Source organism: Cherax quadricarinatus, chromosome 23 (genome assembly GCF_038502225.1).
Source record: "Cherax quadricarinatus isolate ZL_2023a chromosome 23, ASM3850222v1, whole genome shotgun sequence".
In the NCBI taxonomy this organism is placed as follows: Eukaryota; Metazoa; Arthropoda; class Malacostraca; order Decapoda; family Parastacidae; genus Cherax; species Cherax quadricarinatus.
Window position 1 is genome coordinate 14,489,232 of NC_091314.1, and position 16,062 is coordinate 14,505,293.

Consider the following 16,062-nt stretch of genomic DNA (forward strand, 5'->3'; position numbering starts at 1 on the left):
TCCAATGCCACAATTGATTGCACAATAGGTGTAGGGTCCACAGGGTCAGCCTCAAACCCTTCAAAATCCTTTTTTTTGGACACAATTTTTCCCAAGCAGAGTTCATCATCCTGGAACTCATGTCTTGCCAAGCCTTATCTATAAGACCCATGCAGTGGAAGATACTGAAGTGATTCATCCAGAACTCTCTTAGGGTCAATTCAGAGTCCGAGGTTATGTCAAAGCACCTTTGAATCATTGCTTTGGTGTACAGTTTTTTGAAGTTTGCAGTGATCTGCTGGTCCATGGGCTGGATGAGAGGAGTAGTGTTAGGAGGCAAGAACTGCATTGTTACAAAACTTAATTCCTTAGACAAATGCATTCATCATCATTCAGCACTTTCACCTCACTCATACATAATCACTGTCTTTGCCAATATCCCAAACCCCTCCTTTAAAGTGCAGGCAATGTTCTTCCCATTTCCAGGGCTCAGGTCTGGCTAACCAGTTCCCCTGAATCCCTTCACAAAATATTACCCTTGTCACACTCCAACAGCTCATCAGGTCCCAAAAATAATTCGTCTCCATTCACTCCTATCTAACATGCTCATGCATTCTTGCTGGAAATCCAAGCCCCTCACCCACAAAACCTCCTTTACCCCCTCTCTCCAACCTTTTCGAGGACAACTGTCAGCAGTGTGCCACTGATTACTTAGATAATCCCAGCTATGTTATAGATAGGCTCCCTGGCTAGCTGTGATGTCATGAGCCCCTAAAATGTGAACCGCTAGCTAGAGGCATCCTTCTCAGTTCCACGCTCAGCACACGCTAGAGGCAGGCCTGGGCTTTCCAATCAAGACTCTCATATTATATGACTCCAAACCATCCAACGAGTGTATTCGTTACTCCAATATCTCGTTGGAACCCACATGACACGACCCCTACCCCGCCTTCCTTCCCTTACAGATTTATACACTCTTCAAGTCATCATACTTTGATCCATTCTCTAGAAATGACCAAACCTCATCAACAACCCCTCTTCAGCCCTCTGACTAATACTTTTAGTAACTCCACACCGCCTCCTAATTTCCACACTCCGAATTCTGTGCATAATATTTACACCACACATTGCCCTTAGGCAAAACATCTCCAACCACCTCCTCACTGCAGCATTTACAACCCAAGCTTCACACTCATGTAAGAGTGTTGGTACCACTATACTTTCATACATTCCTTCTTTGCCTTCATGGATAACGTTTTTTGTCTCCACAGATACATCAATGCACCACTCATCTTTTTTCCATCATCAGTTCTATGGTTAACCTCATCTTTCATAAACCCATCCGCTGACAAGTCAACTCCCAAATATCTGAAAACATTCATTTCTTCCATACTCCCTCTCTCCAATGTGATATCCAATTTTTTTTTATCTAAATCATTTGATACCCTCATTACCTTACTCTTATCTATGTTCACTTTCAACTTTCTACCTTTACACACCCTCTCAAACTTGTCCACTAACCTTTGCAACTTTTCTTTAGAATCTCCCATAATCATGTTATCATCATCAAAATATAACCAGGAATGATTGGTCATGGTTTATGGTGTCCCAATAATTGAATCAGACCTAGTAGAAACCCACAGATTGGGAGGAGCAGCATATGGGGCCTTACTCATCCTCAGTAAAATCATCAAATATAGATTTTTTCTGCTAATTTGAGCCTAATTTCAAGCTACTTGTGAAACCAACCAAAATCATCTCTATTCCAGTAATATGTCTTCCATTCTATCAGATGATACCGAGAAACCAACAATGAAACCATGAAAACCATCCTAGAAAACATCTCAAAGGTGTTATTTTATATCAAACACAAGGTCAGAGGTTTATTTTCCTCATTACACACACACACACACACACACACACACACACACACACACACACACACATACATACATACATACATACATACATACATACATACATATATGAAGGATGAAAATCTTTAGCTCTAGTACTTTCACATTTCTCAATGTGTCATCAGGAGCTAAGCAGTGTTGCAAGGCAGGAACTGAAGGATTGAGGGAAAGTTTTTTCTCAAAGTAGCTCAGTGTAAGTTGACACCAGCCACATTAAGATCGCCTATCAGCCATTGTTTGCGTGCATATATACACGCACATGAGATTGAGAGTGTGTGTGTGTGAGAGAGAGAGAGAGAGTAGGGCCTCACTTATATGGCAGGTTAGGTACCAGGCTACTGCCTGAAAGCGGACATCGCCATAAAGCACACCATTTCTTCAACTTATAAATACACATAAATGCCCGATAACAAATTTACACTAACATATACAGTGGACCCCCCAGATTACGACATTAATCCGTTCCAGAGAGAGTGTCTTATACCAAATCTGTTTTAATCCGAATTAATTTTCCCCATAAGAAATAATGGAAATCCAATTAATCCATTCCAGACAACCAAGAGTATTAAAAAAAAATTTTTACATGAAATATACATTTCCCTACACAGAAAACAATGAGACATGCAGAATAAATACATAAATAAATAATAAAAATGACACTTACCTTTATTGAAGAGTATTGATGAGTGATGAGACACTGTTTTTCTTGAACACTCTTGGATTTTCAGAGTGATACATGAGTAAAGGCTTCACTTTGCAATCCCCACTAGTATTACAACAAAACAAGAAAGTTAGCTTGTCTTTCATAGGCTTGTGTCCTGTGAGTGCCTTTTCCTCCTGAGTAATGTAGGTCCTGTTTGGCATTTTCTTCCAGAACAGGCCTCTTTCGTCACAATTGAACACTTGTTGGGGTCCTGGGAGACAAGATTAAGGACCGCAATGGAAATAAGTTAGATAGTCCTTGATGATGCAACGACTTTCTTGGGTTATCCTGGGTGGCTAACCCTCTGGGGTTAATTGTTTCTTGTTAAGCCACACCAACAACACACTCCACATCTTCCGAGTAGTACAGCTGATAGTGGTGCAACAACAACAGCAGCTGACCGTGGTACAGCAGTAGCTGACGGTGGTACAGCAGCAACTGATGGTGGTGCAGCAGTAGAAGCAGCTGACCGTCGTACAGCAGCAGCTGACGGTGGTGCAGCAACAGCAGCAGCTGACGGTGGTACAGCAGCAGCTGACAGTGATGCAGCAAGAGCAGCGCTGATGGTGGTGCAGCAGCTGACGGTGGTGCAGCAACAGCAGCAGCTGATGGTGCAGCAACAGCAGCAGCTGACGGTGGTGCAGCAACAGCAGCAGCTGATTGTGGTGCAACAACAGCAGCAGCTGATTGTGGTGCAACAACAGCAGCAGCTGATGGTGGTGCAACAACAGCAGCAGCTGATGGTGGGACAGCAGCAGCTGACGGTGGTACAGCAGCAGCTGACGGTGGTGCAGCAACAGCAGCAGCTGACGGTGGTACAGCAGCAGCTGACGGTGGTACAGCAGCAGCTGATGGTGGTGCAGCAACAGCTGACTGTGGGTTGGCACTAGAAGCTTTCTTTGGGCCCATGGTGGCTTATTTAGCAGTTACAAGCACTAAAAACAGTGGAATAATACAAAATATATCGCATGTATGCATGAAACCGTCTGCCCTGGCTTGTAAACAATGGCACACTAGCTCAAGGCAGGGCAGCTGAGGTGCTCAGGCTGGATGGACAGGTGGACGCGTTCGAGACAAATGTATTTACCTGAGTTTTTCATTGTTGGTTGAGCCAATATTTTTATGCAAAAACACACCAATATTTTATATGAAATTATTATCACATTGTCATAAACACACAAGTATGCACTGACAGGTGATTTTGCACACCTGGCTGAATCACATTCTATTATCTACAACTATATACAAGTATTTACATGTCCCACTTATGTTTCTAGAATTCCATGATTGTATGATACTCCATGAAGCATGGATTCATACAGAGTGCCACCCCACACTGGTGACACATGAATCGTGTGTCCTTCCGCTGTTGGGGTTGTTTTGTGGTGGTAGCACATAAAACACACTTTTTTGGGGAATTCTTCTTTGGGGTAGGTGGTATTGGTACCAGGTAGTGACAGGGATGATTCAGTCTGGCACTTCCCCCACTTGGTTGTGGGACAAGTCGCTGTTGAGGGGCAGGTACAGGTGTGGTGCCATACTTTCTTGCTATCTGTTTTACAACATTCAGGGAGAATTCTGCAAAACGTTGTCGTTTTCCAATCTTTATTTCGTACATATTGAATGCATTAAGCACTGCAATGTCTACAAGGTGAAAAAAAAGTTTTATGTACCACTTGCGACTCCTACGCACACAGTCAACAAACCCTATCATCATGTCACACTTGTCAACTAGTCACATATTGTTTGTATAGTCTACGACAGCAGCTGGCTTTACATTGTGTTCATTGGTCTCCTTGTTCACTTTGTCTGTTTGTACTATCTCGTTTCTGTGGATGGTTGACAGCACTGTCACATTCCATTTGTCATGCTACGTCAGTGCCATGATGTCATTATCATGAAACACTTGCACTGCACCTTCAACACTGCTTCCACTGAACCTTGGCATATGTTTTCTATTCCTTCTCATTGTTCCACATACATCAGTATTGTTCACACGTAGGAAATCAGCAAGCATAGGGCTTGTATACCAGTTGTCTGTGTACAATGTATGGCCCTTGCCAAGGTATGGTTCCATCATCCTGCGAACAAAATCACCGGAAATGCCCAACATCAGCCTGTCATCATCGAGTGTGTTTCTCCCAGCGTATACAGTAACATCCAACACAAAACCACTCTCACAATCACACATAACAAAAAGTTTTATATTAAAGCGATTACGTTTGCTAGGTATATATTGCTTGAATGACAGACGTCCCTTGAACAGAATCAAGGACTCATGAACAACAATGTTCTTGAAGGGTAAAATTATGCACTGCATTTCTGCTTCAAATACATAAACACTTCCTGGATTTTGTATAGAAGATCATGTCTGTTTGGCGTATTCCTGTCTGAGAAGTGCAACATTCATAAGAACAGAGTGAATCTGTTGCAGGGAAGGAGGTCACAGAAGACTGGAGTACTGATGAAGTGGTCTGTGGACCAGTAGTTATTGTTCTTATAGGTATGTGGCATAAGCATGACAGTGGCAAGGAATAAATACATTTCAGCCATTGTTGTGTCTTTCCACCTGCGCAGCCGTGACAATCCTCCAACCTCTGCTATGTTGTCCATGACATATTGGTAATAATTGTTTGTCTGGGTGACTATCATGTTCATTATAGGCTCGTCAAAGTATAACTGGAGAAAGTCTAACTCTGTAGACTCATTGGTTAGGGGACATTCTGGCTGGATGCCACTTCCACTCGCAACAAACTCACAAGGCTGTGGCACGAATATACTTTGTGCCCAGTTCCACTCCGATCACATGGTGCAGGGTGGACCTGTGGAATGGGGTGAGGGGAGGCAGGAGGAGAGACAGGAGTGGAGGCAGCACATGGTTGAGGGGGTGCTGGGCAGTCCTTTGTTTGTTCACCCACCGTGCCATGTGGTCCAGGCACCATGCCACCCACCACTACTTCCTCCATCCCCGTATATTCACCTTCATGATCACTATTGTTATCAGTGGCTGGGGTTTTGGATCATGACCTGCCATGACCCTTGGGGACTGCATATGGCACACTGCCTGAATGTAGACGACGACGCCTAAAAGTACGCTTCACTGGTGAATAATGAACGTCACTATCGCTAGACAAATCCTCGAATGGCATAAAATCAATCTCATCGTCACTTACATCACTTTCACTGTCACTAAAACACTGGGAAAATGATAGTTTCCTCTTGCGAAGTTGCCTATGGGTAACACTTGCCACTCCAGAGGTGCTTGGCCCAGGGTCTTGTGTGGCCGCACTGGTCACCCCAGAAGTGCTTGGCTTAGGGTCTGCTGTGGTCACACTGGCTTTGCCAGAGGTGCTTGGCCCAGGGTCTGGTGTGGCCACCCCAGAGGTGATGGGCTGAGGGTCATCTGGGTTATCATTGGTATTTTCACTAATTTCTTGAATATTAGTGGTCCCATTGGTGTCAAATCCTCGAATAGTAGAGTGTTAATACAATGAGGCATGAGTGAATCGCGAGGATGTGCCATGATGTTGGCCCAAGATGGAGCTGAATATAACTGGTCCTACCATGCGGTACCCAGGCATCCCTGATTTTTTCACATGGTGCACACTGAGTGCACAGACCCATTCTCTCATGTCTAAGCGACTCAGGCCTATTGTGCCAATTTTGAAGGAATGAAAAATGAAAAGTATATATACGTTCAGGGCGCTAGCGGTAAGAACGTATATATACGTTTGGTCATTTAGGGGTTAATGTGCCCCAGACCGATTATTATTACGTATCAGTATTATCATTGTTATTAACCCTTTGACTGTTTACGTCGTATATACATGTCTTACGCACCACTGTTTCTGACATATTTATACGCGTAAATTCTAGCAGCTTCAAATCAAGCAGGAGAAAGCTGGTAGGCCCACATGTTAGAGAATGGGTCTGTGTGGTCAGTGTTCACCACATAAAAAAAATCCTGCAGTGCGTAATGAGAAAAAAAAACTGACCATTTTTTTGGATTAAAATGCCAACTTTGAGGTGTATTTTTGTATAGTATTTATCATTGTATTCTCATTTTCATGGTCTCAGGTGATAAAATGGAAAACATATTACAGAAATAGAGATGATTTTCATTACTTTCACGATGAAAACGACCTTGAAATTAAGTTCAAAGTAGCGGAAATGTTCAATTTTCACCAATGTTCAGGAATAAGCAAATTACACCACACGTCCAATACATGTCATCTGGTTAGTCTAATATTCTTTCACTAGTGTACTGATGTTATTTATACCATTTTTACAAAAATGCATTAGTCTGCATAACAGTAAATTTTGTGTTTTTTTGTATGAATAAAAAAATCAAAATAGAAAGCAATAGTAAGATAAGAGGGGCCTAGAGATGTGACTAATGAATGAAGGATATGTTATTTTATTGCCAAGAATGTCTATATTGTTTATTCTGGACCCTATTTTGAAATTGGCATCTTTTTTAATATGTGTGAAATTGACCAAATTGCCAATTTCTGACCACTTTATTGGGTAGTTCAAATCGGTAAATGGGCGATTTCTTGTACTCAACTGATAGGAAAAATGGAGTTCCAAAGAAATAGCTATGAGTTTGGTCAACTGGAATAACGGAATTGGCCAAAAACAGGGCTCAGAGTCTGTGAAATTGCTGATGCGTATATGTTGCCGAGACCGCTAACTTTGCTGGAGCGTAATTCCGTGAGTTTTCGACCAAATTTTGTACTTTTGGTGTCATTACCATCGGGAAAAGATTCTCTATCATTTCATAAGAAAAAAAAAAAATTTTTTTTCCAAAAACTTTTGCGACATAGAATGACAGTTTCAGAAAGGGGTTTGCGACAGTCAAAGGGTTAATATGGCGTCTTCAAGACTAGTGAAACACTCTTAGTGATTTTAATGTATACCTGCACACTAGCACAGTGTGTAAGTTTATTTAGGTACAGGTACACATAAGTATAATTATCAGAGTATATATAAAATATACAAAAACTTTAAAACACTTGAAATTCTGGAAAGTTTCCAGACATAATGGGGAAACGCGGAGCTCACGAAGAATGTAAAGAGAGTAGCGTTTGGAGACCGTATTAGTGAGTCAGGTTGGGGGGGGGAGGCGTATGACGAGTTTTGGTCATAATTTGAAATGTGCGTTTTAGCAAAGTACTGTAAAGTAGGGTCCTACTATATACAGTGGACTCCCGACCTACAATATTAATCCGTTCCTGAGAGCCCATTGTAAGACGAAATGATCGTAGATTGAATTGATTTTCCCCATAAGAAATAATGGAAATCAAATTAATCCGTGCAAGATACCCAAAAGTATGAAAAAAAATTTTCCTACACACAAAAAGAAGGATACATGCACAGTAGTAGAGTAGTACATGCACAATATATATTGTGCATGTACTACTCTGCTAAATGAAGAATAAATGACACTTACTTTTATTGAATTTGCAGCAATGACTGATGAGACATACACAAATAACCCGCACATAAAAGACAGAAGCTTACGACGACGTTTCGGTCCGACTTGGACTTTGTCAATGGTCCAAGTCGGACCGAAACGTCGTCGTAAGCTTCTGTCTTTTATGTGCGGGTTATTTGTGTATCGTTCCAGTCACGGTATTGTGCCTTTTTGTTATTTACTGATGAGACACTGTGTCCTGGGAGTGCCTTTTCCTCCTGAGTAATGTAGGTCCTGTTTGGCATTTTCTTTCAGAACAGGCCTTATCACATTGTGTATGCCACTATGATTCTTAACCCGTAAACGGTCCAAGCCGATCTACGTTCATATGCGTAGTGCTCCAAAAGTAGATCTACTTTTTTTTTTTACATATTTTCAAATATAACAAAAAAAAAATAACATAGATCAAAGTTTTTTACATATTTTCAAATAAAAAAAAAAGATCTACTTTTTTTTAGATACTATCAAATGTTGAAAAAACGTATATATACGTTTGGACCGTTTATGGGTTAAATCTCTCAAACCAACCTTTGCTGGCCTTAAATTCACCAATATGAGCACTAGTTCCAGGCATTTTTTCCTGTTCACCTGGGTGTTAATCAACTGGTGTGGGTCGCATCCTGGGAGACAAGATTAAGGACCCTCGATGACACACTGACTTTCTTGGGTTATCCTGGGTGGCTAACCCTCTGGGGTTAATTGTTTCCTGGTATTCTCGATAAGCCACACCAACAATGGTGCTACAGCAGCAGCAGCAGCAGCTGACCGTGGTGCAGCAGCAGCAGACAGTGCTATAGCAGCAGCAGCAGACAGTGCTATAGCAGCAGCAGCAGCTGACAGTGCTATAGCAGCAGCAGCAGCTGACAGTGCTATAGCAGCAGCAGCAGCAGCAGCAGCAGCAGCTGACTATGGTGCAGCAGCAGCTGACCATGGTGCAGCAGCAGCAGCTGACCATGGTGCAGCAGCAGCTGACCATGGTGCAGCAGCAGCTGACCATGTTACAGCAGCAGCTGACCATGGTGCAGCAGCAGCTGACCATGGTACAGCAGCAGCTGATCATGGTGCAGTAGCAGTTGACCATGGTGCAGCAGCAGCTGATGGTGTTACAGCAGCAGCAGCAGCTGACCATGGTACGGTAGTATTTCGATAGTATTTCTCACCCTTTTTTCCACAGGGTTGGCACGAGAAGCTTTCTTTGGGCTCATGGTGGCTTATTTAGCAGTTAGAAGCACTAAAAACACTGGAATAATACAAAATATTCCGAATGTATGCGTGGGAGCGACCTCTCTGGCTTGTAAACATTGGCACACTAACTGAAGGCAGGCCAGGTGAGGCGCGCCCAGGCGGACAGACATGTGTACACGTACCGGACGAATGCTCTAGGTCGAGTTTTTCAACGTATGTCAAGGTCAAATTTTTATGCTGAAAAGCATCGTAGGTCGGTTTTAACGTAGGTTGGGGACTTCATATGTCGGGGGTCCACTTTATTTTTTTCAACAAACCGGCCATATCCCACCGAGGCTGGGTGACAAAAACAAAAACGAAAGTTTCTCTTTTTAAATTTAGTAATGTATACAGGAGAAGGGGTTACTAGCCCCTTGCTCTCGGCATTTTAGTCGCCTCTTATGACATGCATGACTTACGGAGGAAGAATTCTGTTCCAATTCCACCCTACAAAGTTAAACTTGGTAGGGTGATTCACTACTTATGTTTGCTAGGTAGTTATGGCTACTAATGTTTAAATATTATGATAATTGAACATCCAAGTTGAAATTTTTGACATTAGCTTTATTTACTAATACAGTAGACTGAAATAGTAATAATCATTGTACAGAATCATGTTCATTTGTTTTACAGACATACAATGATAATTAGAAACAGTTATATATACAGGGGTGGGACACATTGTAGTACAGCCTCTCCTCATGTACTCGTTTACTGACGACTTGGACTTATGGAGGGCTCTGACCAGTATGCATACCCAAATAATGTATATTGGAGCTGATTTCCTCTATTCTGTTTATTACAATATATAGTACACTACTGTATATACACCTACCATCCAACTTACGACCTGCTCGACTTACGACCACTCGACTTACGACCGTGTTTTTTATGCCAAATTTCTGGGAAATAACTATTTGTGTTGTACACAGTGTTTATCCTAAACCTTACAGTATAAAATACAGTACTAACAACATAAAAAGTAAAGTAAAACATGAAATACCAAAATAAAACAATAAAATAAAGTCATTACAAAAATGTTTTGTTGACATTCAATAGTAAAGTTCGACTTAGGACCATTTCGACTTACGACCGGTTTCTCAGAACCGAACTCGGTCATAAGTCGGATGGTAGGTGTACATTTAAAAATATACCAGAAATTTTATAAATGGTGCAAAAGTGACATTAAAACAATATCAAAGAGAATTAACACAAACCTTTACGATATTATTTCATTCCAGAAGTATGTTCAGGTGCCATTACTGAACGAATTTGTTCCCATAAGGAATATTGTGAATTAGATTAGTCCATTTCAGACCCCCAAACATACACGTACAAACGCACTTACATAAATACACTTACATAATTGGTCGCATTGGGAGCTGATAGTATAGCGGGGGTCCACTATATATTCCTTCATGGGAAGAAAGAGGAAATTATGAAGATATGTATGCCTTAATACACAGAGAAAAAAAAAAAGTCAATGATACACTTGTATAAACATACTGCCATATACTATTGTATATCAGGAGAGTTTAAAATATTGACCTAATTCTGCTATAGAGGGGTTAAGAGGCCACTATTTTTAATAAATTAACTTTCTTTCTTAGCATAATAAATGTTTTTAATACAGCAGTAGCTTGGGGAATTGTCATTTAATTTTCACTTATTTTTTAGCCTGTCAAAAAAAAAAAAAAAACTTGGAATCAGTGAATGAGTGGTATGTGGCTTTTATACTAAGAAAAATATATGGATTACATTTATTCATACAGTGCAGCACCATTTTGATTTGATATGTGGTCACTAATATATGACTTTTATTGATGTGAGTTAGAGTGGCTCACTGCTGGATACTACCCAGGGACTAAAGAACCTATGTTTAGGGACAGGATTGTTTGTAGAGTTGGCTAGACTATATATTTCATACTTTTAATTTACGTCAACCAAGAGTATGATAAACATCACTCAACAGGTGAGGCTGGAGAACGATGGTCACAGGACTGGTGAAACTGACGTCTCTGGAACCTATCAGGTACTCCCCTTATCCAAGATTCGTCGATGTGCCCTTTGTGCCTACACCACAACAAATTCCAGCCATCTCAAGTCACATTACTCTACACACACAGGAGAGAAGCCATTTTCATGCCCGTATTGTTCATATAGTGCCTCAAGAAAAGCACTTTTGAAAGAGCATATTAATACACATACTGGTGAAAGACCATTTTCCTGTCCATATTGCTCTTACAGATCATCTCACAAAAGTATTTTGAGGGCTCACATTCGTAGGCATACTGGGGAGAAGCCCTATGCTTGTGCCATTTGTCCCTATCGTGCTGCCCAAAAGTCAAATTTAAATACTCACATGATGACACATAGGGCAAAAGATTATAATTTATAAAGGAATTATGCTTGGAGCTTTAATGGCTTTAAAAGTGTTGTATAATCCACACAGGTTTAGCTTTTGTTTTTTAATAGAATAATTTTATTACTTTTATGTAAGAGAAATTGTTTATTGTATTCAAATTTAGAGGTCTTCAGTTAATTTAAAATACAAAAGGCATATCTTTTCTGATATATTTTGTGTAGTATAATAATCTATTTAATGTCTTGTGATGTTAGTTTATATTCTTTTTTGTGTGGAAATTACTGGATCACATGAGTGTTCATGCTGTTCATTATTGCTAGTTTTTAATGGTAATTCATATTGTTTTATATACAGTATATTTACATGTGAATGACATAGTTCAGTACAGTACTATGATAGTGGTTGTAAATTGATAATAACATTATCAACAAAACTAAGTTATTGATGATTATTAGTAGTTACTCTATGCTCTACTATTTCTGGGATTTAGCATTTGTGGTTAAAAATTTTTTTATGTTACTCTCCTTTTTTTATTTTAGAGTATGACTTGATAATGTCACCTTCAGGATAAAGAGGAGTCTAACATAAGAATCATTTAAACAATGGTAACTTATTTTCACAAATGAATGGAGGTATTATAGTTGAAAGTACATACTGCATTTATCTTACATTTTAACATTCTTTACTTAATATGTTCCAATGTATGCATCATTAAGTTTGGATAAATGTAGAGAATATTAAAAAAAAAAAAGCAATGCTTTTTATCTATTGTCGAGTAAGATGAAGCCTCCTCTACAGGTGGAGCGGGAGACTAACAGTCAGTGGAGTGATGAGAGAAGGACAACAGGAGCATGGCAGGGCCTCAGCTCTGCTAGTAAGGTGCATCAGTGTCCCCACTGTGCCTACAACACTGCCAGTATTCAAACTCTCAAGAGACATATTTTTAGGCATACTGGAGAAAAGCCATTTGCATGCTCTTATTGCCCATATAACACTACAAGAAAAGCTCTTTTAAAAGAGCATATTCATACGCATACAGGAGAAAGGCCATTTTCTTGTCCATACTGCTCCTACAGTTCTTCTCATAAGAGTATTTTAAAGTCTCATATCCGTACACATACTGGGGAAAAACCTTATGCTTGCTTCTTTTGTCCCTATCGTGCAACTCAGAAATCATCACTGAATACTCATTTGCTGAAACACAAACTAGATAATCAGTCGGTGTAGTACCCACTGTACAAATCAGGGTCACAAAAATGAAAAATTTTATTCTGTGTAGGAATATTCATGTATATTTCAGTATTTAAAATATTTTTGTTCTCAGTTTGCAGCTTTTGTAAAGTATAATTCCAGTGAAAATCATTTTAATGTAAATATTTTACTTTTATGGCATAATGCAAGTCATGTAAAATTAAGCACATGTCTTTAGTTTTATTTGTAGTCCAGCATTTTGTGATTTAGGTCTTTTTTTGTGTGTGTGTGCATTCATATTTCTCATCTTGAAATAACTACAGTACAGTAACATTAACTACTAAATAAAAATTATTTGTAATGAATGGAAATTGAATGTATCATGATTCACCTCTTCCCCTTTTCTTTTAGTATAAAGTAAGATTTTGACATTTTAAACCAGTGTCATTTGTAACCGACTGCAGCCATTAATTTTGTACTTGTTTCATAAAGTATGTTAAAACTCCACAAATGTGCAATACTTGTTTTCTTTTTCATTCTGTTTTTGTAGTTCTTCCTAGATAGAGAAGATCAATCCGTAACTTGCAGCACTTGTTAGTTTTCTTTGGGAACCAACTAGCAGAATAATATGTTATAACTTACAATCCTGAGTAAGACGGAACATCCTCTGCAGGTCGAGCTGGAGGCTAACAGTCACAGAAGTGATGGGAGGAGAATCACAAGAGGTTGGCAGGGCCTATCTTCCACAAACAAGATGCATCAGTGTCGCTATTGTGCTTACAAAACAGATGTTCCATTCAGGCTTAAGAGACACAGCTTAACACACACTGGGGAGAGACCATTTTCTTGTCATTATTGTCCCTACAGAGCAGCACAGAAAGGGCTTTTAGAAGATCATATTAATGGTCATACCGGAAAGAAGCCTTACATTTGTTCATACTGCCCTTACAGTGCTTCTCGGAGGACATCTTTAATAGTTCACGTTCGCACACACACTGGAGAGAAACCCTATTCTTGTACTTATTGTTCATACCAAGCTGCTCAGAAATCTACATTAAATTACCATATGCGGACACACAGAAGGAAAGATAAAGATTAAAAACATGATTAAAGTGTATGAGCTGAGGGATGGGACCACAGGTAGTAATACATACATACACGATGGTATTGCAAATATTAATATTAAATATATTACAGTATTTAGATTACAATATACCTAGAGGATAAAATTCAGTTAGACCTTCAAATTGATGACAAATAATTATCATCATTTGATTGAAATAATTTGTAATGCAGACGTAGCTCTTGCAGTATAATAGTTCTGTATTCTTAAGTGAAAAAGAACTGCTGCAAAGTAATAAGTCAATATGTCTAATACTATGAAGCAATGTTGTTGTAACCATTTATGTATATCATTGTGTATCATTAACATTTATGCTAGATGGTAGTATTCAGTACTGCAGTAGTTTTATGATTAGTGTTGCAAAAATGGCATTGGTTCATTCAAGTGAAATGAAAACTTCAACAACCTCAGAGTGCGTGCGCGTGTGTGCGTGTGCGCATGTGTGCTTGTGCCCGTGTGCCCGTGTGCCCGCGTGCGCGCGTGCATGCGCGTGTGCGTGCGTGCGTGTGCATGTGTGTGTGTGTGTGCGTGTGCGTGTGCGTGTGTGTGTATGTGTGTGTGTGTGTGTGTGTGTGTGTGTGTGTGTGTGTGTGTGTGTGTGTGTGTGTGTGTGTGTGTGTGTGTGTGTGTGTGTGTGCATGCAAAACAACCACAAGGGGAGTTGAATAATAACCCTAGGCTTATTGTGTTGCAATCAACACATCAGGAACTTGCAGTGTTGCAGAGATTAGCAGAGCCTATCTTCCACAAACAAGATGCATCAGTGTCACTATTGCACTTACAAACAGATGTTCCATTCAGGCTTCACACAACACACACTGGGAAAAGACCATTTTCTTGTGATCATTGTTCCTACAGAGCAGCACAGAAAGGGCTTTTAGAAGATCATATTAACCTTTTGACTGTTGAGACTCCAAATCCTCGTGTCTCTCTGTGTTGCAAAATATTCGAAAAAAATATTTTTTCTCGTGAAATGATAAAGATTCTTTTTCCTGATGGTAATAACACCAATAGTCCGAAATTTGATGGAAAACTTAGGGAATTCCGCTCTCGTGAAGTTAGTTATCTCGGCGATATATACGCATCGGCGATTTCGCCAATTCCCTTGTTCCAGTCAACCAAACTTGTAGCTATTTCTTTAGAACTCCATTTGCACTATCAACTGAGTACAAGAAACTGCCCATTTACCAATTTCAACTACCCAATACAGTGGTCAGAAATTGGCAATTTGGCCAATTTCATGCAAATTAAAAAAGATGCCAATTTCAAAATAGGTTCCAGAATAAACAATGCAGACATTCCTGCACAAAAATAACTTTCTCTTCTCTGTTCATTAGTAACATTTCCAGGCCCCTCTTATATTACTCATGCTTTCAATATTTAATTTTTATTCTCACAAAAATTAGAAGACTTACTGTTATGTAGACTACTGCATTATTGTAATAATTTTGTAAATAATGTCAACCCATTCGCGACTGCATATTAGACTAGCTAATTGGACACTTATTGGATGGTGACATCATTTGTTTACTCTAGAGCATCAGCAAAAATCAAACATTTCCTGTACTTTGAGCTCAATTTAACCCTTCAGAGGGCAATTTATAATATATTAGAAATTCAAACAGAACTCCCTTGAGTGGATAGAGTATCTCAGTATAAGTTGAATGAGGCCATATAAATGGAATTCTGATGGTTAGTTTTCGAGCAATTGCTAATCTCCAAAAGGCGAATAATTTCGCCCCTGCCCGAAATAGGGAGTAAAAATCTGAATGTTGCAAACTTGCAATTGTTAATAAAACACCCAATAACTATTTTTAAAATTTATTATACAAACAGACAATATCAAAAACATAAATGGAACTTGTATCAAAACATTTTGTAATTATTAGAAAAATATAAAAATGAAACAAATAGCAACATGGACACATTGCAAAGGGATAAAACTTTCAAGTCCCATATTCCTGAGATTAATGAGGAAGAGTAATTATTCTATATTGCTAATTGATAGTATGGTAGTTGCTGAAGCAAAGGATCATTTTGGAGGTCAACCTCGGACCACTGAGATTGACCTTGAAGAGCAGTATC

At 39.5% G+C, this 16,062-nt stretch overlaps 1 protein-coding gene across 12 annotated transcripts in view; it reads left to right on the plus strand.

Annotated features, from left to right (window-relative positions):
• Positions 1–16,062, plus strand: part of LOC128685742 (broad-complex core protein isoforms 1/2/3/4/5) — a 505,734-nt gene that overhangs the window by 295,380 nt on the left and 194,292 nt on the right. For 2 of the 12 annotated variants that reach the window (XM_070087932.1, XM_070087933.1), the window contains exons 6-8: positions 11,271–11,330; positions 12,462–12,542; positions 13,528–16,062. The exon at positions 13,528–16,062 is cut by the window's right edge and continues 9,183 nt beyond it. The exons of 8 other annotated variants lie outside the window; for them this stretch is intronic. In XM_070087932.1, the coding sequence (XP_069944033.1) occupies positions 11,271–11,330; positions 12,462–12,542; positions 13,528–13,953 (567 nt within the window). In that variant the 3' untranslated portion in view covers positions 13,954–16,062. The remainder of the gene's footprint in view (positions 1–11,270; positions 11,331–12,461; positions 12,543–13,527) is intronic. 2 more of the 12 variants (XM_070087934.1, XM_070087942.1) reach the window with 2 other exon arrangements.